The 23,893-nt window shown below is 34.6% G+C and overlaps 1 protein-coding gene and 1 non-coding gene across 2 annotated transcripts in view; one reads left to right on the forward strand and one right to left on the reverse strand.

Annotated features, from left to right (window-relative positions):
* LOC149242920 (chloroplast envelope quinone oxidoreductase homolog) overlaps positions 1 to 17,122 on the forward strand; it is a 38,986-nt gene extending 21,864 nt beyond the window's left edge. Inside the window, exons 3-5 of the mRNA XM_089367728.1 lie at positions 6,033 to 6,124; positions 16,268 to 16,489; positions 16,649 to 17,122. Coding sequence (XP_089223854.1) covers positions 6,033 to 6,124; positions 16,268 to 16,489; positions 16,649 to 17,122 — 788 coding nt within the window. The remainder of the gene's footprint in view (positions 1 to 6,032; positions 6,125 to 16,267; positions 16,490 to 16,648) is intronic.
* Positions 17,123 to 23,584: 6,462 nt separating this feature from the next.
* Positions 23,585 to 23,658, reverse strand: TRNAV-CAC (transfer RNA valine (anticodon CAC)). The gene has a single exon. It is a non-coding gene; the product is annotated as a tRNA-Val (tRNA).
* Positions 23,659 to 23,893: the final 235 nt, after the last annotated feature.

Raw genomic sequence — 23,893 nt, forward strand, 5'->3', positions numbered from 1 at the left:
TATAAATCTTATTTGTTGATGCAAAGAGATGTTTTACAACCTATTATGGGGTAGATTATATAGTAGAGTGTTAAATTAGAGATTATATAAAAAATAATAATGAAAAAACTTATCAATTTAAAAAGTAACAAAAAATAAAAACGAGTAAAATAATAAATTATTTTAATTCAATTTCTTATATTACAATTTCTTTTTTATTAATAATATTATAAATAATTTCCCCTAAAAATATTTATAATATGCATATCATATCACAAAAAATGTAAATAATAATAATGATATCTCTAAACTTCATTTTTAAATTTATTTAATATATATATAAAACTTAATATTTATAATAAACTTTTTTTCTAAACTATATACATATATCACATTAAAAAAATAAATTATAAAATTATAAAACATTTCAAAGAGAATATATATATATAGATATCACCAATAAATATATATATATATATATATATATATATATATATATATAATAAAAAATATGTGAAATATATATAAAAAAATATAAATAGTAACTACAAATTATAAATTTATCTCTGCAAAATATCTTCATATTTCAATTTAATTAATAAATACATAGAAACTTAATACTTACCATACATTTTTTCCCTTAAATATACTCTCTTTACATGCTCTATATATTTTCAATATTATAATGAAAAATTAAATAGAAAAAATATAAATCATATCTAAGGTGGGTGTGTGTGTGCTCAGGGTTGCCTGGAGTATGCCCTAAAATTGCTTCTACTTAGCTAAGAGCTCAACTTCTTGGTCGTAAGAAAACAAATTAATGACCCAATACCTAGAGACATCTCGTAGGAGTGAAAACTTGCATCAGGTCATTCGAGGTGGTGTGGTTTTCCTTGAACAATGGTGATCTATCAACCAAAGATGACCATCCTCACTGCTAGTTTCATAACTGGGTTATGATGGGTTTCCCACTATGTGTATGTGTAGTTTAGAAGAAAAGTTTATTGCAAGTATTACATTTTATGTGGTTATGAATATGAATTATTACTATACAAATTTCTTTTAATGTATATGTATATTATGAATTTTTTCTATAACTAAATTGTTTATAATTTTGTTATTAATTGGTATATATTTATCTTCACTTGGTATTTACAAGTGCTAAGAGAAGAATCAAATCTTTTAAAATACAAACTTCTTTTTGAATGCAAAATAAAAAATAAAAAAAGAGGTTTACATATTGAGAGATTTTACCCTTTCAACATTTGGTAGATCTAGAATTAAGATAAATATATCTTAATTCTTTATAATATGATTTATATTACATATAAGTTTAATATTTCTCTATATAAATGTATTTTCATTTTTATTTTATTAACACTCTCCTAGTATATATATATATGATAATTTTGTTTGACATGATTTGTAAATTGTTTTGATTTAATTTTTTAATTTGATATGTATAGCATAAATTATATATTATTGTAAGTATTAAGTTTTTATATAGTTATTAATTAAATTTAAACATGAAGTTTTGAAATTTCATGGTTATGAATATGTATTATTAATTTTTTTTTAATTGTAGTATGGATATTATGAATTTTATTTAAAAAAATTAAATGTAATTTTTATTAATTAAAACAAAATTACAATATAACAAATTGAATTTAGCAAACCTATTATATTTATAATGTTTACTTTTTTAAATGGGTGAACATTATATTTTATATTATTATTTATTTAACACTTCACCCCAACATATTATCAACACTTCACTAGAACATCTTATTTAATGTTCCACTAAAACATCTTCCTCACTATATATAGATTCACATATTAAGTATAATATTTTCCCTTTAAGTATACATATTCTTAATTTCAAGCTAACAAAATGGACCTTCTACTTCATATTATCTACAAAATGGTACACAATTTACATTAGTCCAAGTGGAGGCATCCCACCTCACACTAGTCCTCCATTGACTCAAAAAATCTTCTTCAATATTCATGATATAGCACTTTTTAACTGGAGATTTTCTTTCCTGTTGAAAAAATGACACACAATTTTATTTAACATAAGGAAAATTAAAATTACATTTATCATATGTTGTAATAAAAATGAAATGTAACACTTATTAGCTAGAGATACATAAAAATAAAATTGTTTGGTAATTATCCATTGTTATCTACATGGGAACATATAAAAAGAAAGATGACTAAAGACAATTTTAGGTAACATGAATAAGAAGAATTCTCTCAACCGCAATTTCTATAATTGCTTCTCCTTTAGCCTTAGTATATTGTTGCTTGTCCTCTAGTTTAAAGTCCATGGTAATCACAATGGGGTCATTTAAGGACTCACATGAACCTTTAGAGCCATTGACATCCATAGCCTCTACCCATTTCTAATACATAAATACCAACCGTGAATGTCCCCTTGCACATAGCCTCAAACTTCCCTTCGAAGACTCACATAAGATGGTGGATATCTTCCAATTCCAGCTTGGTTGGTTCCAAATTCTAGGAACCATGGTTTTCATTGCATAATAAAGTTCCATAGTCCTAAAGTGACTTGGAGTCACAAGTGCATGAATGGGGAGAGTCACCCACACAACCTACTACCTCTTCATACAATTTGTCATGAGATGTATGCTTGTGATTTTTTCTTACCACCACTTCCACTACATCCACTCCCTTTTTGCCACATCTGAATAGCCATTGTGATACCTCACCTTTTCCTCTTCTTCCACTTGTTCAAACTTTGTGAGCTATTTATAAACTAAAGTTATTAAAAGTTCATGTTGACAGATTGTCCCCTCTTTTTTTCGACCACTTATGACTTAACCCTTTCTCGATGCCATCAAGTCTTCCCCGACTTATTCTCCTAGTTGACCTCGATGATTTACCAAAATACTCCCCTAAGAATTGGTTTATGAGGTTGAGGATTTGATGAGCTAGGGGCCACTAAAATCATCCACACTTGGGCCACCCCATCTCACATAATAACTATTGTAATCACAACCCACAAATTATGCATTGAAAGGTCATTCCAACATCTTTGGCTCCGAGTTTAAGGTTAAAGTGTAGGTATTAATGCACTCCCCTCTACTCCATTACTTTTCTCTCCATTATTAACTAATGTTTATTGATTTCCCTCTTGCAACGTTGACAAGGGCTGAAGGCTCTAAAGGCTCTAGAACACAAAAATTTCAAATCCCATATCATGGTTGTATCACTTAACTTTGTGTAACTTCACCACCCCTAAGAGTTATGCCTTGCAAACTAATTAATCATTATCAATAACTTAATGAATAACCTTAACTAACGCTTCCCTATTTTCCCATAAACAAAACTTATGTGCTCCATCTTCATGTATCCTAAAACTCTATGTCTACCCCAAGCCTCGTACACTTGATGACTCATGTCTATAATCACATGCATTCAACCTAACACCCTATCCAAAAATTTAACAAACATGATTATTATAAATATTCACATACATTCAACCCAGCATACAACTTTTAATTAAAAAATCCACCCTTCAAAAATACAACGATTGAAATGCATTTAGAAAATACATTTCAATATTATGGCTCTTCCAGAAAATATGAATAATAATTTCACTCTATCCATAGGAAAGCCACCTAGATAACTTAATAATTATTTAAGTTAATTTGGGACCTATAACAAGTCCATGATGAAATAAATTAAAAAATACAAGTTTATGATGAAATAAATTTAAAAATATTTTGTGAAATATTTTTCCTTAGATTAAGAATGTAAATCAAGATTTGTGATAATTTGTTGAGTTTTTCTTCTATTTATATGGATTGAATTATTATTATTTTTTCATTCATCTTGATGCTTTCAGAGTGGAAAATGTGGAGGAATCAACTCGCGAGACCATTTTTATTGGAGGGGCCCAATTTGGTAAATTAGGGTCTGAAACTTTCTAGGAGAATTTTGAAGCATCAAACTATGTTTTTTAGGGGTAATACTTTTCCACTCTAATGCGACATATTTTTTCATATTCTACACACAGACACCTTTCCAACAGCATAAGAATCACGCCAATAAGAGTTTGTATGAAAAAGTTATGCCACTCAGAAGTTGACATTCCTATTTTCACCACCATAATTCGAGAGCATGCCATGTTAGCCCCCATTATTAATGGAAAAGGGGCTAGCCATGTGATTATGATGAATAACTCTAAAATAGTCCATATTATAGCTTTGGTTAAGATTTGAGGTAGTCAAACCTAACCACTAGGTAGGCTATGGGGTTGTGTTAAAACCAAGCCACAAGGAGGAAAAGGGGTTTCATTCCTTTGAGTGCATTTTTTTTCCATAAAGGAACAAAAAAAAATAGCCGAGAGGGATAGGAGATAGAACACACATAGATGATTTGTGCAATGTAGTATCCCATGGGACATAGGTCATACTTCTTTGTACTCATAGTCATTTTCTATTCAGAGAAAGAGAGTAGAACGACCTCATCTTCTAGCTGAGTTTTCTCTCGAAAAGGTTTCTAGGTCATATCTTGTGTCAAAAGTGGTTTGTGATTTTTTTATTTTGTCGTTCATTATTTTTTGCATACTTTTAATTTGCATACATACACAATTAATAGTAATCTACAGATCCAAAAATCTAAAGAAAAATAAAACCCTAATAGTGTAGATTTCATATTTTTTAAATATAATTTTATCAAATTTATTGTGACGAACTATTCAATGGAATATCTACGACAATTTACGAATCATCCACCTATTCTTCTTTATTCATCAATCATATACATATAAAAGTGTAAAGTTCATATAAACACATTCCAAATCTTATATCTTATCTAAAAGTCTTAGAGGTAAAACTATCACTTTCTAATTTAATAGTGTTGTTTTTAATGTTATTCCATTCAATTTAATATTGCTCTTTGGCTCATGAAATATTCACTTTTGAAAAATGATTCCTTATTTCAAGTATTTGAAGAGCAGGGAATAAAATCCACAACCTATTACTTTGTTAGAGATGGAAGACCATGATAAAGAGTTCTTAAAAGAGATAAACATGTCCTAATTCTAATAACACTTAAGGGAATGGTTTATAAGAATTTCATGCATTTTTATTCTCTTAAAGATGAAGTGACTCCCACTTTATAAGGGATGCAACGAAATTAGTTTTATAAAGGTCTGGTCTCTTTTAATTTCCTTCTTTCAAAGTTCTAATTTCTTTTAGTTTCCCTTTCTATAAGGAGACCTTCAAAGGTTAATTTCCCTCCTTCAAAGTTCTAATTTCTTTTAGTTTCCCTTTCTATAAGGAGACCTTCAAAGGTGTCATTTCTTTGAGGAGGTTCAGAATTTTCAAGAGTTTTAATATAAATAAAAACCTAACTTGTAGATGTCTATCATGTTGCATGGATTTGAAAGAAAATGATTTACTTTCTTTCATCACTTGTTTAGAGGAAGGATTTACGTGTTTGATATAACTTGTTACAAAGACATCCTTCAATGGGCCTAACAAGAGAGTTTAAAGCAATAGGCTTAAGGATTTTGTTTATAAGCATAAATTTATTTTTATCTTATTCTAAATTTAGAGGTAAGTGTCCGTTTAGAGTGTCTCAATGCACATCAAAGTCTTTTTTCTTCTTTTGTAATAACAAAAGAGTAAATTGCAAAATAATTAAAATTAGATATTTGTTATTTTCAAAGATTAACGTCATCTTATTTATAATTTACATCATATTATTATTATTAAATGAGTTGCAAAATATTTATAATTATTTAATTGTTATATTTTAAGTGAGAATGGTATATAAATTTTATTGTTTTGAATTTCATATATATCACATCTTAAGATAGATTATTTTTTTTAAAGTGTAATCATTTTTTGGAGTATAAATTTGAAGAAATATCTGCCTCTAGAGGTATTTGGTGTCTTTTAATTCTTGATAAATCGTAAGTTAAGATGGATTATGTTAGTGAATAATGATAAATCTATGGAATAAAAGAATCTAAGTGAAACCTTTAACATATATTTTCTAAAATTTCTTCTTTATTACAGGGACATATATCGCTGGTGAAGTGGTCAAAGTTGGACCAGGGATAGAAGACTTTAAATCAGGTGACAAGATAATCAGCTTTCTTCAAATGAAAGTAAGTGAATAAAATCATCACAACATCAATAAATGAAATTATTATTATAAATGGCGGTAATTTTCAATCTGTAAATTAGACCATATATATAACATGCACATTAAAATCTAAATGAAAGGGTGAATGGTTGCAAAATTAAATAATTTATGGTTGTTGAAAGTCCAATAATTAACTCCCAAATATTTTTTGCCCACTAGAGAATACTAACAATATGCATGCATTCTCCTTCTTACCCTTGGAAATAACACATTATCTAATTTTGGAAACTCCTTTATGCCATGCACTATATCTAACTTTAGAACAAACTCTAACTAGAGATGAATATAAGTTCCTAAGCAAGGCACTGTAACTAATATAGCTTTGAAAAAATAGTACTCATGTGGCACAGGGGAACCTCTTCTCCACTAGGTATTTACCTTACTATTGTGTAACCTAAAGGATATAAGATAAGATAATATTAATGTTGAGTGAGTGACCAAAAATAGGTCAAAGATTTTATTAGGTACATCAGAATCAATAAGTAAATGGGAGTGTGAGTATGTCTCCTATAAAATCAAATCTAATATATGAAATAGAAATTGCCTAAGAACTAGATTCTATCATCTAATAGTGATATACAAAGTTGGGAACCACAAAAGCAGAAAGAAGTAATTAATTCTTGTTAAGAGCTAAAGAAATGTGGAGAATGTCTCAATTGCAGATGCTAGGGGAGAGTGAAGGTCCCCCGACGTCATCACCAATTGATGATTATGATGAAGATGACAAGAAGTTACTATTGGCTATGTCAATGCTTACAATAAGTGGATCTCTCCTACCATTCAAGGTTAAAGAAAATGAACAACTAATTGAACATTGTTTGGATGTTTTGGAGCTAGAAGATCTAGAAACGTGGGTATGTGGTGCATCACAATGCCTATAAGAGGTTAGCCTCTAATGAGATTTGGAGGAGAAGGGAGAGGAATGTCTATTGTGATTGGAAGATTTCATTAGGGGAAATTTGAGGTACAAAAAATGGCCTCAAAAAAAAAAAAAAAATTGTACTATCAAAATCAACTTTAGAAGAATTGATACGATTCAATATGATGGTGTCAACCATAAGGGTAAATATGTTTAGAGGGAAAGGGAGAAAACTACTTGTTTTAATCATATTTTTGACTTATCAACTTATAGGTTTACTCAAATTTCACATATAGGAATTCACTAAGTGCACAATTAAATTATACATCCAATGAATACCCAATTTTCATATTTTTGATAGATCAACCATGAGATAAAGTGGAAATACATGAAGAAATGTGTGTCTTTGAAATTTGAGTAAACCTATAAGGAAATAAGTCAAAAATATGTTTTAAAAGGTGGTTTTCTTTCTTTTATTTTGGAAATTCATCTCTCTTATTTTGTCATATTAATTTTTTTTCTTTATTTTTTCCTTAGGACGCCCATTTTATACCTCAAATTTATCTCAATGGTTTTGGATCTAAACACAACACCCTTGCAAGGGTCTTGTGGCTAGAAGTAGAATGTCTCCTCCTTATTGCATGTACCTCTAAGTTAAGATGTAGCTACTATATGATTATCTTTTAATGCTTTTTCTATAAGCACTGAGAACAAGGAATTAATCATCCTAGTGATGATAGTAGGAGAGGTAGTCTAAGTGAAGAAGGTATAGGTTTAAGAGCCTCCCTCGTGTCTAAGGCTAAACATGATTGGTATCCATATCTAAAGAAGATGGGGAGGGAGTTGTAGGATTCCATATAAAGGAAGTGATATTAACATAAGATATCATAATAGAACGTACAACTAAAAATGAATTTACCCTCTATATTAGTCTCTTATAAATGAAAAAGTAAGCAAACCCTCTTTGCTTGAGGAATATTTTTATTAGCTTATACCTCAAGCCAATGTGAACCAACCTAGAACTAGCCAGGAGGGACCTTAAGTTCTTGTATTTAGTGCTAAGTTTGTAAGTTGGTTTGGAAAATATACTACTTCTCAAGTCCATGAATTTCTTTGCATAGTAGGCCATCTTTGATCTAGATTTAAACAAGGACGCAACAAATTACAGATATAACCATAAATACAGAGATGCAGTAGAAATAACACTTCATTTCATTAATATCAAACACTGAAACATGCTTACAAGCATAATAGAAATAAGAGTAGCTCAGGCGATGGTAGCTTACCTATGAGAAGAGATGTGGCAGCTACATGCCTCTGAACTGAGTTACAATGAGGATCAAGGGCATTAATAAAAAAATATTGAACTATGATTACAAACATAATGGAAATAAGATAGCTTGGGCGATGGTAGCTTATCTCTGAGAAGAGATGTGGCGGCTACATGCCTTTGAACTGAGTTACAATGAGGCTCAAGGGCCTTTTTATTATTGAACAATAAGAGAAAACCCTAAACAACCAAAACCCTAACCCGAGGAGATGTAACACCAAGAGTTTATGGGCCTCGTTGGGGTTAGTTGGGTAGCCAACCTCTCGGGGTCGTAACTTGGTCATATTATCTCTATTTGACGTGTATGATACCTAGTTGGAAAGATCTCTCCGACGACTATAGTTATTGATGTGATTTCCATGGAAATCACTAAAGCTATTTTTCCAAAAAAAAATGTCGTTTAGGGCCTCAAAACGTCTCTCGAAGTTTAGGACCCGAAAAACTGACAAAAATAATAAACTGTGCTACAATTAAGGAAACATATGAAACTGACTGGGGGTTCTAGGTGGAATAGGTGGGCGACCACCAATATCCACCTGGATCAATCTTGGTTTTGAGCTTATAGGGTGGATCTACCTAAGTGGTTTGAATGTGTTGTTTGTAAATATCTTCTTTGATGATCCTATTCAACTCCTACTAAGGAAGTGGGGATACTGAACTTGGAAATTATGAAATTATTAGGGAAAGGGATCACTTGATCAGCATTGACCTTTTTAGAGAAATGATCTTAGTCCATCTTCAAGGGAAATAATCTATGGAATTTAATATGTACTTATGGAGTTTTGAATATTTTGGGTTAATTTCCCCAATAATATCCAAGTCTGATTGTTCAAAAGGTCCTTCAACATCAACTGGATTTAATGGTAGGGAAAGTTTATTCTCTTTTCCTCAAGATGTCTGATAGAGTTTACATTTTATGGCATAAGCATAAGTGTCTCTAAACAATTTAGGCCAAAAATATTTTGCTTTGAGAATTTTGTGCAGTTATTTTTCCACCAAAATATCCTCTTGTTGGCCCATATTGTAATTCATCTAAGACTCAGACTATTGTATTAGATTTTTCAGGACATCTTAGTGAAACATTACCATAATTCCTTCCCAATAATACTCCACTTATAACCTAATATTTGACATATTTTAATCTTAAAACTCTTCTCTTTTTAGGTTCTAAGTACTAAGGAAAAATACCATGGGCTAAATATTACTTAATTTCATTATACCATGATTAAATTTTCTTACCTTTAATTCACTTTACTAGCCTTCCTCAACTTCTAATTCTACCACCAACTTACACAACCCTTCACCTTTTACAATTTTAGATGGTATAGTTTCAAGGTCTCTTAGAGTTCAAAAATCCAAACAACTCTTTTATCTCCCACTCCTTTTGAACTAAAAAATTCCAAATGAATGGATGAAGAATAATGATTTTTATACAATACTTAAGAAAAAATAACTGAAATCGTTTTAGTGCTTTAAAAATATCATAGGCTTATTTGTCAAAGAAGAGATTGTGTTGTTGTTTGAAGGTCGTTGGAGCCATTGGAGTAGAGCAGCGACTATCTGGAGAACGAATTGTTGTGGAGAACGAATTGTTGTGGCAAGCTGCGAGGAGACAAAGCTCACTGCGAGGTGAGGTCGAGTGGTAAATTGTTGCGTGAGGCCAATTGTGGTGTTGCATGTTTAAGTGGGAGATCACAGTTTCGGAGGCATTGTGCAGTTTGGCGTTGAGTTGTGTGGAGAGCTTCCTGTTAAGCGTTGGAGCCGTGAGAGTCGTTGTTCATACCCAATTTATTGTATTTGGGTAACCCCGGGAAAAAAGGGCCAGCTAATTAGGCAGGAAGATAAATTGAGGGGCGACATGGAGTCAAAGACCTGTGTGTTTAGTCAATTTAGTATGTCCTAAATTGCTACATTAATTATCAATCCGGGAGTCGTAAACTAATGAAGTGTGGTGCACTATATGTGCAAGACAACCTCTTTCTTACTTTTTTATTGTTTTCAATTTTATCTTGTTTTGGGGGGTTTTATCTTGGTTTGTCTCCTAATGCAAATGGAAATCCTATTCCTAAGTTTTAAGAATACTTTAGAAGGCAAGTATGGGTATAGATTTTAAGGCAATTATGTCCTTAATGATGGCTTCCAGAACTTAACACTTCAGAGGATCTCAAAACATGCTAATGATGAAATTAATACTTGAACAAGAATGTGAATGTGCAGGTATTTGAATCAAATAAATGATGAACTATTGATCATGAAATCTCTATCTCTATTGCTCATCTAAATACAGAAATAAAAGTAAGCTATTGCACTCAAACAAATCAAAAACTGCAAACTAATAAAAGGAAAACCAATTCACTTCATTTATAGTCCGATAGCTCGCCAAGTAGCTTTTCGGGGTTAAGCCATGGCTCTGAAGATAACGTCAATAACATGAGGAATTGATATCTAAATTAACTACTTGCAAATGAAAATAAATTCAAGTCTCTTCACTTATAGTCCGATAGCTCGCCAAGTAGCTTTTCCGGGTTAAGCCATGGCTCTGGAGATAACGTCAATAACATGAAGAATCAAATCACTTCACTCAAAATCCGATAGCTCGCCAAGTAGCTTTTCGGGGTTATGTCATGGCTCTGGAGATAACGTTAAATGACATGAAGAATTTGATATCTAAACTAACTATCAACAACAAATGAATAAGACTGAAATCAAAGCATAACTGAAATTGAAAGCTAAGAAATACAAAGTCAGCAGAGAGGTCAATCTCATGTCACTATTTACTGCAAAAACTGTATGAAAATGCTCGGGCCTATCCTAACCTGAAACACACTGATCAGTGTTAGCACAAATATACAATGCTTGGAAAATCATGTACAGGAATGAAACATTAAAACTATAACTGAAATATGAAATATACACAGGTGAACAAACTACGAAATATCTACAATGGAAATAAAATAACATCACATGAAAACTTTACAGAAATAAAAGAATGAAACCTTAGCCAGCAGGGGCCCTCTGCACGGCCTTGGTTAACACGTTGTCAGTCCGAGATTATGCTCACATAGTCATATAAAACAGAGTCTTATTATATTGCAAAACAGAGGAAGAATCCTCTCGTTACCACAACAGGACCAGTGTCACGACACAATACATAAACTTAACAGCAAGATTACATCAACAAAAACTAACTACATGCGTTTGCAAATGCGTTATTTATAAGGGAAATTATATAATGGAACTCCTTCAGCAGAAGACACGTAAAAAGACAGCATCCGTGAGCTTAGCGTGTTGGTTGCCATGATCATTCAATCTACCAAAAGGTGGTTGTTGGATTTGCGTCGTGGAGGCAGTCTACGGCTGTCAAAATGAATCCATGGATCTAGGAACGGTCTCGGATCCTTCACGTGTTGAAAAACAAAGACCTGTTTGTTGTAGGACTCCCCGTTTGACCACGGCTTTCCTCTACGAATTTGGCTAAACCAATAGGACCTGGTCCATGTCCAAATCATTCCTGACCTGCCCACGTGCCTTGTTTTGCTTGCTAACACCTGCAACCTAGAGATTAACAAAAACAACTGCGGAATCTCAAGTCAGCTGCGGAAAGTGGCTGCATTCCACAGCTGATGAGAAAAATCTAAGTCAAATAGCAAACACAAAAACATAGTTAGAAAACCACTTAAATGCACTCTCAGAATCAATATGTAATGATTTTTGATAGCTTGTGAGGCACTGGTGAGGGGAAAAAGTCTAGAAAAGCGTGTAGAAGAGATGTAGTTTCAGAGCTCAACACTGTGCGTCACTGAGTCTATACTTGGGAGAAGTGAACTCCGATGAGTGTGTGGAGACCGAGTCCTATGTGTGGAGAAGACTGAGTCAGTCATTGAGGGGCACGAATCCAGCACCACAAAGAGACTTCGCTGCTTTTGGAGGATTGTTCATTAGAGGTTTTGAAAGCTTCAAGGCAAAGCGTTGGCAAGGAGGTAGAACAATCCCTTGTTGTGCGGAGGACGACCATTGTTGAGCAATGGATCAATAGTGGATCTTGAAGTTGAGTGTTGAGAAGCCTTGAGGATAAGAAGGTGTGTGGAACTAGTGATAGTTTCCCACGATTTGTTTTTTGGCCAGATTTATGAGCATCTTTTGCTAAAGTTGGTGGCAAGAGGCTGCGAGGGCACATAGCATGTCCGCTTGTGCATGTGTGGCCGCTGGAGTGGCGCTTTGTGACTGAGTGGTGAGAAGGAGCCGTTGAGCTACTCATTGAGGCTTGTGAGCATCCATAGGGTCGATATTTGTGAGGGTGGAAGTAGAGTAAGTTTGTCCAGCGGTGTAATCTTTGTGTTTAATTGCAGCCAATGCGAAGGCCCATGAGAAAATATTTGGTTATAAAGTAAAAATTGCAGTGCGTTGTGTAAATTTGTTGGTTTCATGCTATTGTCAGTAAATTTATTTCCCTCTATACTCTTAAACTCTTTAAAGTATTCAAAAACATCACTCTTTTTTCGTATGAAATAAACCTATGTATACTTAGATCTATCATCAACAAAAATAAGAAAATACCATGTTCCACCAATAGATCTAGTTTGCATAGGTCCACATACATCAGTGATCTAGTTTACATGTTGCGTAAATTGGTTGGTTTCATGCTATTGTCTGTAAATTTGTTTCCCAAAGGCTTTCAAGCAAATCTTTGCAGATCAGTGGGCAGATCTGTTCAAAGCAGCAGATTTGGTGAAATCAAATAGTGGAAAGTCAATTGCAGCGTGCTATGTGCTTCTTATGAGGACCTAAAGTTAGGTTACAAATGGAAGACCAGTGAAGACCTGGAGTTGTGTTGTCAATTGAAGAAGTCGTTGTCGGTTGTGATGTGAAGTGAGGCGTGAAAGCCTAGGAGTTTTTGGTTGAACTATTGTAGCGTAGAGGAGTAAAGTTTGTCGTGGCCACTGTTTGACGAAGCTGCCAAAGCTCATGGGATTGTAAAGCTTGAAAAAGGCAATGAACATCGCTGCCTGATCTCTGACTTTGTGTGTGGAGATATTACTGTGAACGAGTTGGTTGTGGCTACCACTGTGTGTGGAAGTCATCGGTCTCATTGGAAGGAAATGAGTGGGATAATGTTGGATACTGATATTTTTGATTATGCATTTTTAGAGAGTCCATTTGGAAGTATTTTTGGGCCTAATAATATTTTTTATTCCGGTAGTATTTTTGAGTTACATAATGGTTTTATTGATGACCATGAATATCAGCAGGTGCATTTTATTCCACATGATCTTGCAATTAATCAGAGTAAAACTTACTTCTCTCAAAACCCAATTGTTAGCAATTTAATTGGATCTGCTTCTAAGATGGTTGTGACAGTGGATGATACAACCATGGATGATACAACCATGGATGTTGTTTAGAGGATGCTCATGTTCGAAGATGAGTGTGTTTTGGTGGATGAAGAGGAACTTGGTCACATACTTTACAAGGCTACTTCTCATGGAATGTGGGGAGAGCATAAATGGGATTACCTTGTTCGGGATCTTGCCTTGCATCCCAATTCAGAAGAGGTTGTTGATGTTAAGTACTTAGGAAAAGAGCATAAAAAGCTCATAATAAAAACAAGAAAGGTGAAGATGAAACTGCGTCAAAAAATAACAAACATAGACCCTTTAGCAAGAAAGAAAAATGAAATGTTTTTTTGAAAAAAAATAAAAAATTATAACTCCTCTTCCCACCGTGCCATTTACCCTTCAAACTTTATATTCTTCCTTCTTACCCTTATAAAGACCACCGCACAACACACTTGAATATTAATTTGTTTTTTTTCTTATAAACCCACGTGCTCTTATCACATTTTATAACATCAATCTCCAAAATAAAAATTCATTGCTCTTTTTTTAATCATAAAAACATATTTCACAAAACATAGGGCTTTAATTTAAAAATATTTTACCACGGAAGGGGCTTTGAAATGCAACGACGGAGCAAACTGACGCTGAAAACAACCACTTAATTTTTACAACGACTACAACCAACAACAACACAGTTTCACACTGACCAACTTACAACAACGTCACTCACCAGCATCTTTCACACAGCAACTGAGAACGTCTTTCACACAGCAGCACGATTTCAAGCTTGAGAAAATTGATTCTCTCTGCACTAATTCACTAATCTTCCCAGGCAACTCTCACACTTACAAAATTTGCAACAACCAAGTAGTCTCAGTCCGAGGAGAACACAAACTTCAACGCAACGTACAACTAACAGGGACACAACTATCGGTGGACAAACTCACTACTCCACTGAGCCAACTCACAGGCTTGTAACTCTTCACAATCAACCTCTACACCAACTTTCCCTCACGACCCTCGCTCCGATACCATATCAGAGAACACAATCGACACTCAAAGCTTGCCCCTTTCATTACTAAAGATTGCAATTTATACACATCTTCAATTACAAACAAATAATAATTGCACGGAATGATATTTATTATCTGTTGACTCTAGCTGACTATGCTGACTCTGAACAGTAATCCGTGCCATTTAAACAGTAAGTAGCGCTGTTCGTGATTAATATCCTGACAAAAATTGAATCTAGGTAAATAAGACAACAAACCATGTTACCAACCGCTTAAACTACTAACGCAGTACTAAATTTATCTATTTAAAAAAAAACATATGGATCCCTACAAAGAACCTGCTCACACTATGACAATATTAGTTTACTTCTTTCACAAGGGTATTACCCATTCCACCCAGGAAAAAACAATAAGAATACATAAAAGTTGTAATTTTTCCACTCCATTGTGATACCCATTGAAAACCCAATTATTCCTCTCTATATGACAGTCTGAATTGTTAGCTCTGCATATAACTCCCGTGACAATCTGAATCTTCTTTGCAACCAACATGACACCTGCATGTAACTGATGCCCATTCTATTTTGGCATCCCTATGTTTATTCCAGCGAAGAGTGTAAAGCCATGTATAATTTGGCAATTTTCGTGCGTCTTCTTTCGTTTTCTGTCTTGGGTTTTGCTTTTTCTGCTTGTTTGCTCTAATAAATAAACATTTACTTTAGTTCTTCCATGTTCACATTCTCTAATTTAGATTGAGCTAAAACATAGCTTTGGCAATGGAACCATAGGGTAGGGTACTTTGTTTTACAATGGAACCACGGGTACGAGCAAGTATTGGTATGTAAATTAATTTTTTTAAGGTGAGAAAATTTATTATAATTTAGTTGTCAAACCAGTAGCCAGGATAACCATTTTTAGCTGCTAACTACGAATGCAAGTTGACTCATCATCATTATTCAAAAAAATCACATCACCTAGAATAACCCGCCTGTGGTCCGTAAGGGGAAAGACTTTCACTCCTGCGAGATGCCTTTGGGTATTGGGGCGTTAACCTGTTTCCCTATGTCTGAGGAAGATGAGCTCTTAGCCAAACAAAAGCACTTTAACTCTGTTTTTTTTTTTTTTCAGAGATTGGTGATAAATTTTTGACAGGGTAATGAATTTCAATTATTTAAAATATGTTTTTAATGCAAAATTAAAATGTGTTTTTAGTGCAAAATTAAATTCAGAATCCTGAAAAACTTTTGGAAAACTCAAAATCTGCAAATTACACCACTAAAACTTGACTGAAAAAGGTGCATGAAAAGGGCAAAAACCTCTAGTAATTAGACTCAGCACATCTTGTGCAATTTCAGCGACTCTGGACAGTCTGTATGCTTGTCATGTAGTCAACTTTATTACCTACTTCTGAATTACATAATCCTTGACTCTGCCCATAATTTTCGTTCACTTTTATGTGTCTACTAAATAGAATTCAAAGCAGAACAAGTGTTTAGAATGATAATTCGGAGTAGTGTTGTTACTCTCGCTCTCTCACACACAGAAGTTGACCATTTTTTCATTGCAGAAAAATGGGGGACTTGCTGAGTATGCTGTGGCACCTGTAAGGAGAACTGTAAAGAGGCCTGCAGAGGTTTCTGCTGAAATTGGTGCATGCTTGCCCATGGCTGCACTCACTGCATTGCAGGCGGTTCGAGATGCAGCAGGCATTAGGCTTGATGCAAATGGGAAAGAAATGAATGTACTTGTAACAGCTGCGTCTGGAGGAGTTGGGCATTATGCTGTGCAGGTATCATTTTATTGTTCAAGACAATGCTTCAAATTTGAATTTTAATTACAAGGTAATATGTTCTCTGAAATGTCACCTTTTAATATTTCCAAATCTCAATACTCACTGCATAAATGTAAGGGGAATTTAACGAGTTTACCTGTTTGTTTCTGCATACAGATAGCAAAGCTAGGAGGAGCGCATGTTACTGCTACTTGCGGCGCGCGTAATATGAGCATGATCAAGGATCTAGGGGCAGATGAAGTGCTGGACTACAAAACACCAGAAGGTGCAGCCTTGAAGAGTCCTGCAGTCCGCAAATATGATGCTGTAATTAACGGTGCCCATGATATCCCATGGTCCACATTCAAGCCTAATCTAAATCCCTCTGCTAAAGTGATTGATCTCACTCCAAATTTTATGTCATTGGCAACATTTGCTGCACATAAAGTTACTGGAGCCAAGCAGAAATTGCTGCCATTATTTGTTTCGGGAAATGCCGCAGACCTTTCTTTGGTGGTGGATTTGGCCAGAGAGGGGAAACTGAGAGCGGTTCTTGACTCAAAGCATTCTCTGGCAAAATTGGAAGATGCGTGGACAAAGATGGCTGGAGGCCATGCCACGGGAAAAATGGTGGTTACATTTGATGACTAGGTTTTACAATGATCCTATGTTTTGATTTCATTCCTCTCCATGGCAATATTTGAAGTTATTCAGAGAATTGTAGTATATTGAAACCCTTTCTACTGGAGCAGTGTTGCATTCCACTCCATGGCATTATTTGAAGTTCTTACAGAGCATTGTGGTATATTGAAACCCCTTTTACCGGATTATTGTGTTACATTGAAACCCTTTGTGACTGAAGCATTGTATCATGTTGAAACCCTTGTTATTGAATCATTTTAAATTTTGAAAAGGAGAACTTTTTCTTGTGTGGATATGCACGGAAAGAGATTTCAATCTATTTTTTCCCTCAAATGTATACATATCTCTTCTTTCCATCTATAATAAAAGATAGAGAAATAGCAAACTTTATTTCCAAGATATAATTATATTACATATATAATAAAAGATAGAGAAATAGTAAACTTTAATTTTTATAAAATAATTAAGATTGAAAATTTCAAGCAATGCTAAATAGTATTGAGAGAGAGTCATATTAAGAAATAGTAGTCTAAGGAGACTGTTTTTTTTGCCCTAAAAGTTATAGAAATTTTGGTCATATTTTGAGAAAATCTAGCAAGAATTTTTGTAACTCTAAGTTATAGTTGTTAAACTTCAAAATGTTAGGTGCTCTGAAAGTTTTTGATGGTGCTGAATCCATTTCCATTATCAAAAACATGATTCAAACAGTGCCTTTACAAGATTTTTTGAAAATTTTTTACTCAAATTCCAACCACATCTAGACAATTCCTTAGAGTCCATAAACAATTCCTACTCCTACTTGCTTTAACTAAACATACTCCTGACAAAACCTAGTAAATGGGAAATTCCATAATAAATGCTTTACCATTTCCCGTCAATATTTATTATATAATATTACACTTAAAATTAAACAACATATATAATTATATATTAAATTTATAAAATAAACATTATACTAGATATATTAAGTATTAACAAACTCAGAAACCCATCTGAACACGAATTTGACATCCACTTTCATGGTGTATATCTTGAGTTCACGAAAATAACAGTATATTAAATATTGAACTCTAGATATGCAACAACATGAAGCATATACGGTGTTTTTAATGGATTTCTAATATCCATTAGAAGAAATATTGCACTTCAATCATAACCTCCTAAATTCTGGATCAATATTTTATTACCAATTGTCAAATTAAGTTATGAGAATTAATGATTTTATTATAAGTAGAATTTGGGTGTAAATTACATAAAGAGAGATATTTGTCGACGCGTTTCGAACTAGAGTGTGGTTCATTGTCAGGATAAGTTGAAGAAACAGATCCAGCTTATCCTGACAATGAACTACACTGGTTGGTTCGAAACAAATATCTCTCTTTATGTGATTTACACCGAAGTTCTGCTTATAACTATTATGGATCACAAAAGCCTCAATTCAACAAATAATTTTATTATTAAATTTTTTTAGTTATAAAAAATTAAAAATTATTAAAATAATTTAAAAAACAAATAAATAAATTTTTTTATAGATAATTCTTGTAATTTAAAAATTTATTTAATAATATATAAATCTGAAGAGAAATCAAATCAGATATATTAATAATTTATAACTGAGTAAAAGTGAAAGCATAGTTATACCCAAAAAAAACTTTATGATTTATGATTTTGGTAATAACTATGTTTTCTCAGTTATTGAAATTGAAATTTCCAGTGACTATATTGAAATTGTTCTTTCCTGCCTCACCTTGCATTACTAGTAATCCTGAAAAGAACTTGACTACCTCTGAAATGATGGAAACTGTTATCATCCCTCACAATTATTGCGCCCAACAATCTTACAGATGAACTCTAGAGCAGTACGACAATAACCAGACGAAAATTTTCTTTAAAGCTCGGATTGTTGTCCCTGGGAATGTGCTGGCACTGAGCTCAAATGCCATAGCAACCTTCTCACTGTGGTGGCTGAGATGGTGCTTTCTTTAATTCCCTTCGATATCATATAGCACAAAACTTGTATCAGGTGCACTCCCCACTGCTTTCATCTGTGCAACCAAAAATAAAATAGAAAACCACAAACTTCATTAATTACTTTGCTCAATTACATCACACTTATATAGGTTAAAACACAAACTAATTCCTAACCACTCATAACTAATTTTGTTTAACCACCTACAACTAATTCAGTTCAACCACTCATAACTAACCATTTCTGCATTATTCTCACATCCTCCCTTAATGGAGAAATGGATTTTCTACCATACCTAACTGACTTCTAGAACTTGTACTTTGAACATCTGTTGTATTCTCTAGATTGATCTAGTACTTTGAACATCTGCTGTATTCTCTAGATTGATCTAGCTACTGCATTAACAGAGGGTAGTTGGAATTAATACCTTTCTACCACTCCCCCTTAATTCCAACTATATAACAAATATATACTATAGCACGATATACAAGAAACTATATTCTTAATCATGACGACTTAAACTTTAACTTGCCTGCTGGTCTAAGTCTCAGCTAGGCTTACAACAAAACATTTCATTTTTGCCTTCTTATTAAAAGGTCCATGCTTGTTCCTTTTCCATTGCTGGTGCAGTTTCATCTTCACCTTTTTGGGTTTCCTTATGAAATTCCTTTGCTCCTTGCTTACATACTTAACGTCAACAACCTCTTTTGGATTGAGAGCCAATGCAAGATCTCGAACGAGGTAATTTAATTCATGTTCTCCCCACTTTCCATGAGGAACCAACGAAGGAGTCACCAAAATGCAGTCATCTTTGAACATGAGCGGCCTTCAAAGAACATCCATGGTAGTATCCTCCAAAGTAGCAGTCATCTTGAAAGTAGATCCAATAAAACTTCTAACAACCGGGCAAGTTTTAATCTCAGTGATTTCTTCAACAGCGTGATCCTCAACAACATGAGTGATTTCTTCAGGGACATGATCTTCAACAACATGAAACTCTTTGTCAATGGACTCAAAAACACTGCTAATCCCAAATGGGTTCATGAGAAAATGAGCATTAAAAAGATCATTGTCTAAAATAATAGACATATCAGTTAGCTTTATCACCTGTCACAAACGGTGCTCACTAACAGCACTCTCTTGAACAAAAGAAAACCGGGCCGACTGAAAAAGAATATGACCACGGTAAGCTTGCAAAAAAAAAAAAAAAACACCAGCAAACGATTCTCGACAGTCTTCGACAGCACCAGGCAATGTTCTGGACAGGGACTCCACGCAATGCAGCACTCCACGCAATCTTAAAAAACTACAGCAACGGTATACGCCTTGCTCCTCGACTGTATACGCACACACCCTTGCTTGCCTCACTGCCTCGGCCCTTGCTTCAGGCCTCACTGCCTGAGAAATGCTTCCACTCGTTTTCCTTAATGGACTGGATCTGTGGTTATATGGTCTGTAATTGGACACGTATCGGGCATAAAACAAGATGCGCAGACTTTCAAGTTTAGCAAAACTTGACTCCACAAAAAACTCGACTCAACAAAAAATGCACCGAAACAAAGGAGAAGGGTCTTATTTCAACAAGACGGCCATAAAAACTGGCTCCACGCAGCCTTTCTTGATGGCTCACGAGCAACGACACCTTGCTTCTCAACGGTTCTGCGTTCTTCTGCGTTCTGGCAGCATGCAAACGCACAGCACAACGGATGGCTGCAACAGTTCTCGGATGGCAAGAATCTGCACACGAGCAGCACGCGAACGGTTCTTGATACGCACAACAGCAACTGCTACCCGAGTTCTTGACAGGGGTCTTGGCAGCACATACGCACAACAGCAACTGCTACCCGAGTTCTTGACAGGGGTCTTGGCAGCACACCAGCAAGTGGATTCTGGACAGGGCGTTCTTGACAGCGTTCTGGACAATGACGGACAGCACCAGCAACGTTCTCATGTGTTCAATACAGCGGCCTCACACGCCAATACAGTTAAGGCTTCAATGCGTCTCACTGACAGTTCTCGACAGCGGGACAGGGACGGTTCTCTCTTCACAATGGCGGCAGCGAACAACCTCCCTTTCAACATCAACTGACGGCTTCAAAGATCGTCTTGCTTCCTTCAACGCTTCCAACTGACGGCTTCAAAGATCGTCTTGCTTCCTTCAACGCTTCAAAGTCGTCTTGCTTCCTTCAACCGGCGTCAACACACAGGTCTACAACTGCGGCTTTAGACAAGGACGAGAGCAGACAAATACTTTACCTCACTCAAAACTCCAACGCACAACGCCCTCTTCTCAACACAGCGTCACAGCTTTACAATACTGCAACTAAGCTGAAACCCTCAGCTGCACATATGCACAACTCCAACTCAGAGGCTCCAAAGCTAGCCTCACACTTGTGCAACACTCAAACAGCGGCACTCAGCAGCACCCTAGCGGGTCTCAGGGCTCTCGGCATCTCCAGCAGCAACAGACAAAACACTCGGTTCCACAGCTTCGCAGGTGGCACAAACAAGTTCACTCTTCAACAGCAGATCCGGCCTCACGCAAACACCACTCGGCCTTCCTCACCTGCGCTCTCACCCCAGCTCAAACCCTGAGCTCTGATACCAAATTAAAACAGAAAACCACAAACTTCATTAATTACTTTGCTCAATTACATCACACTTATATAGGTTAAAACACAAACTAATTCCTAACCACTCATAACTAATTCTGTTTAACCACCTACAACTAATTCAGTTCAACCACTCATAACTAACCATTTCTGCATTATTCTCACAACCAACCATTTTAGCAATGTATGGATCTCCATCTTTTGTGGCTGTCAAATTTTTCCCACATTAACATGTGGAGTTTTGGCTTTGACGTTAAATCCAATTGCAGCTAGGCTGTTTTCCAAGTCCCTGAATGTTAGGGTTACTGGTAACTTAGTTTTTCTTAATACTCAACTTATTAGTGATCTGAAGAGTATGTTTTTTTGCTTGGCTTTCCTTTGTTTTATGATAAGATTACTAGTAAGTGGTAACTTTGGTTTTTTAATGCTCAACTTATTAGTGACATGGAGAATATGTTTTCTTGCTTGGCCTCTTTTTGTTTTTTCTTTAAGTTAATTTGTATTAGTATTTTTATGTAAAATAATGGCATGATATCCAAATCCTATGACATATTTTATTTTTTACAATTATAAACCAGGCACAGAAAGGTTTGTTTTCCAATAAAAACAACACTAAGAAATAAGCATTGGCCTTCCCTATTATCATAATTTTTGGTGTAATGATTAATCTTGCTTACTCAAACTTGGACTGACAGATGCAAGTGCACATATAAACAACATAAATTTGATTAAGATTGCCAAGTCATTCTATTTCAACTCAATGGCAACTCTCTTTCAACAATAGTCCACAATAAAAGGCTACATGCAACAAAACCATATAAACAGAGCCTGAAGTATTTTCCTGGTTTACAGGGGACAAACTGAAAGGTCAAACAGAGTTGGCTTTATTTTGATGCTACTTCGGAATATGCCATGGAGTTCAATCAATACTGAAAATGCCCGAAGCATTTTTCTGTTAAAATAGGATAGACTTTATTTTAATGCTACCAGAGAATATGCCATTCTCTGCCGTGGAATTTATTGGCAGGGAATTTTTTTTAAATCTAATGAAAATGTCAATATACCATGGAATTGGTGCTGGATTAAATTTTAAAAATCTAATGAAAATGTCAATATGCCATGGAATTGATTGTAATGAAAATGACAATATGCCTTGAGGAAATTTTATGGTTAAAACACTAGAGACTGTCTGAGCTCCGACTCGAACGGAATTTTAAAACCCTAATGAGAGTGTCTGAGCCCGGACTCGAACGGAATTTTCAAAACCCTATTGAAAATGTCTGGGCCTGGACTCGAACTGGGACTCTGGGACCTTTGGTGTGTGAGAACGTGATAAGCGACTATACCACCCAGACCTATACTCATATCTCCAATATTGTTTAGTTCAGATTTTAGAGAAATTTTAAAACTCAATGAGAATAAAAGTAACTTGGTTCGGTGTTAATACAGAATATGCCATAGGGTTGAATGGCGTTGCGGAAATTTTAGGAAAATGTCTAAGCCCGGATTCGAACAGCGGTGATTTCCATTTCCACATTGTTTATCCCAACTTAAAATTTCAGAGTGAAACTTGAAAATTTTTACGGAAAGTTCAATGCCATTAGGGAAATTGTAGAATTTCGCTAAAATATCTGAGCCCAACCTGTTCCACATTGTTTATCACAACTTAAAATTTCAGAGTGGAATTTGAGAAGTTTAAAGGAAAGTTCAATGGCATTCCGAATATTTTAGATTTTCTTTGTTTATCACAACTTAAAATTTCAGAGGGGAATTTGAGAAATTTAGAGGACAGTTCAATAACATTCCCGAAAAATTCAGAATTTGGCCAAAATCGCCGCGCTCAAACTTCGATTGCGTAAGCGCCGACAGAAAAGTTTCCAGAGAGTCATCTGTCTGAGCCCGGACATGAAACGGGGACCTTTAGTGTGTGAGACTAACGTGATAACCGACTACACCACCCAGACGCATGCATAGAGTATTTTTTTAAAATCAAAATATAATAATTATATTAGTTTTGTTAACAATGATTTTTAGTAAAAATTTCGAGAAAATGTTCAAGCCCGGATTCGAGCCATGGACCTTTAGAATTTGAGATTAGGAGTAAAAATTTTAAAATTTAATGAAAATGTCTAAGCGATCTGCAACGTTACCGCATTTGCGTTTTCGAAGCTTAACAAAAAACACTTATTTAATATGTTT

The sequence above is a fragment of the Pinus tabuliformis genome, chromosome 8, assembly GCF_031772625.1.
Source record: "Pinus tabuliformis cultivar Carrire ecotype Pingquan chromosome 8, CPIR1, whole genome shotgun sequence".
In the NCBI taxonomy this organism is placed as follows: domain Eukaryota; kingdom Viridiplantae; phylum Streptophyta; class Pinopsida; order Pinales; family Pinaceae; genus Pinus; species Pinus tabuliformis.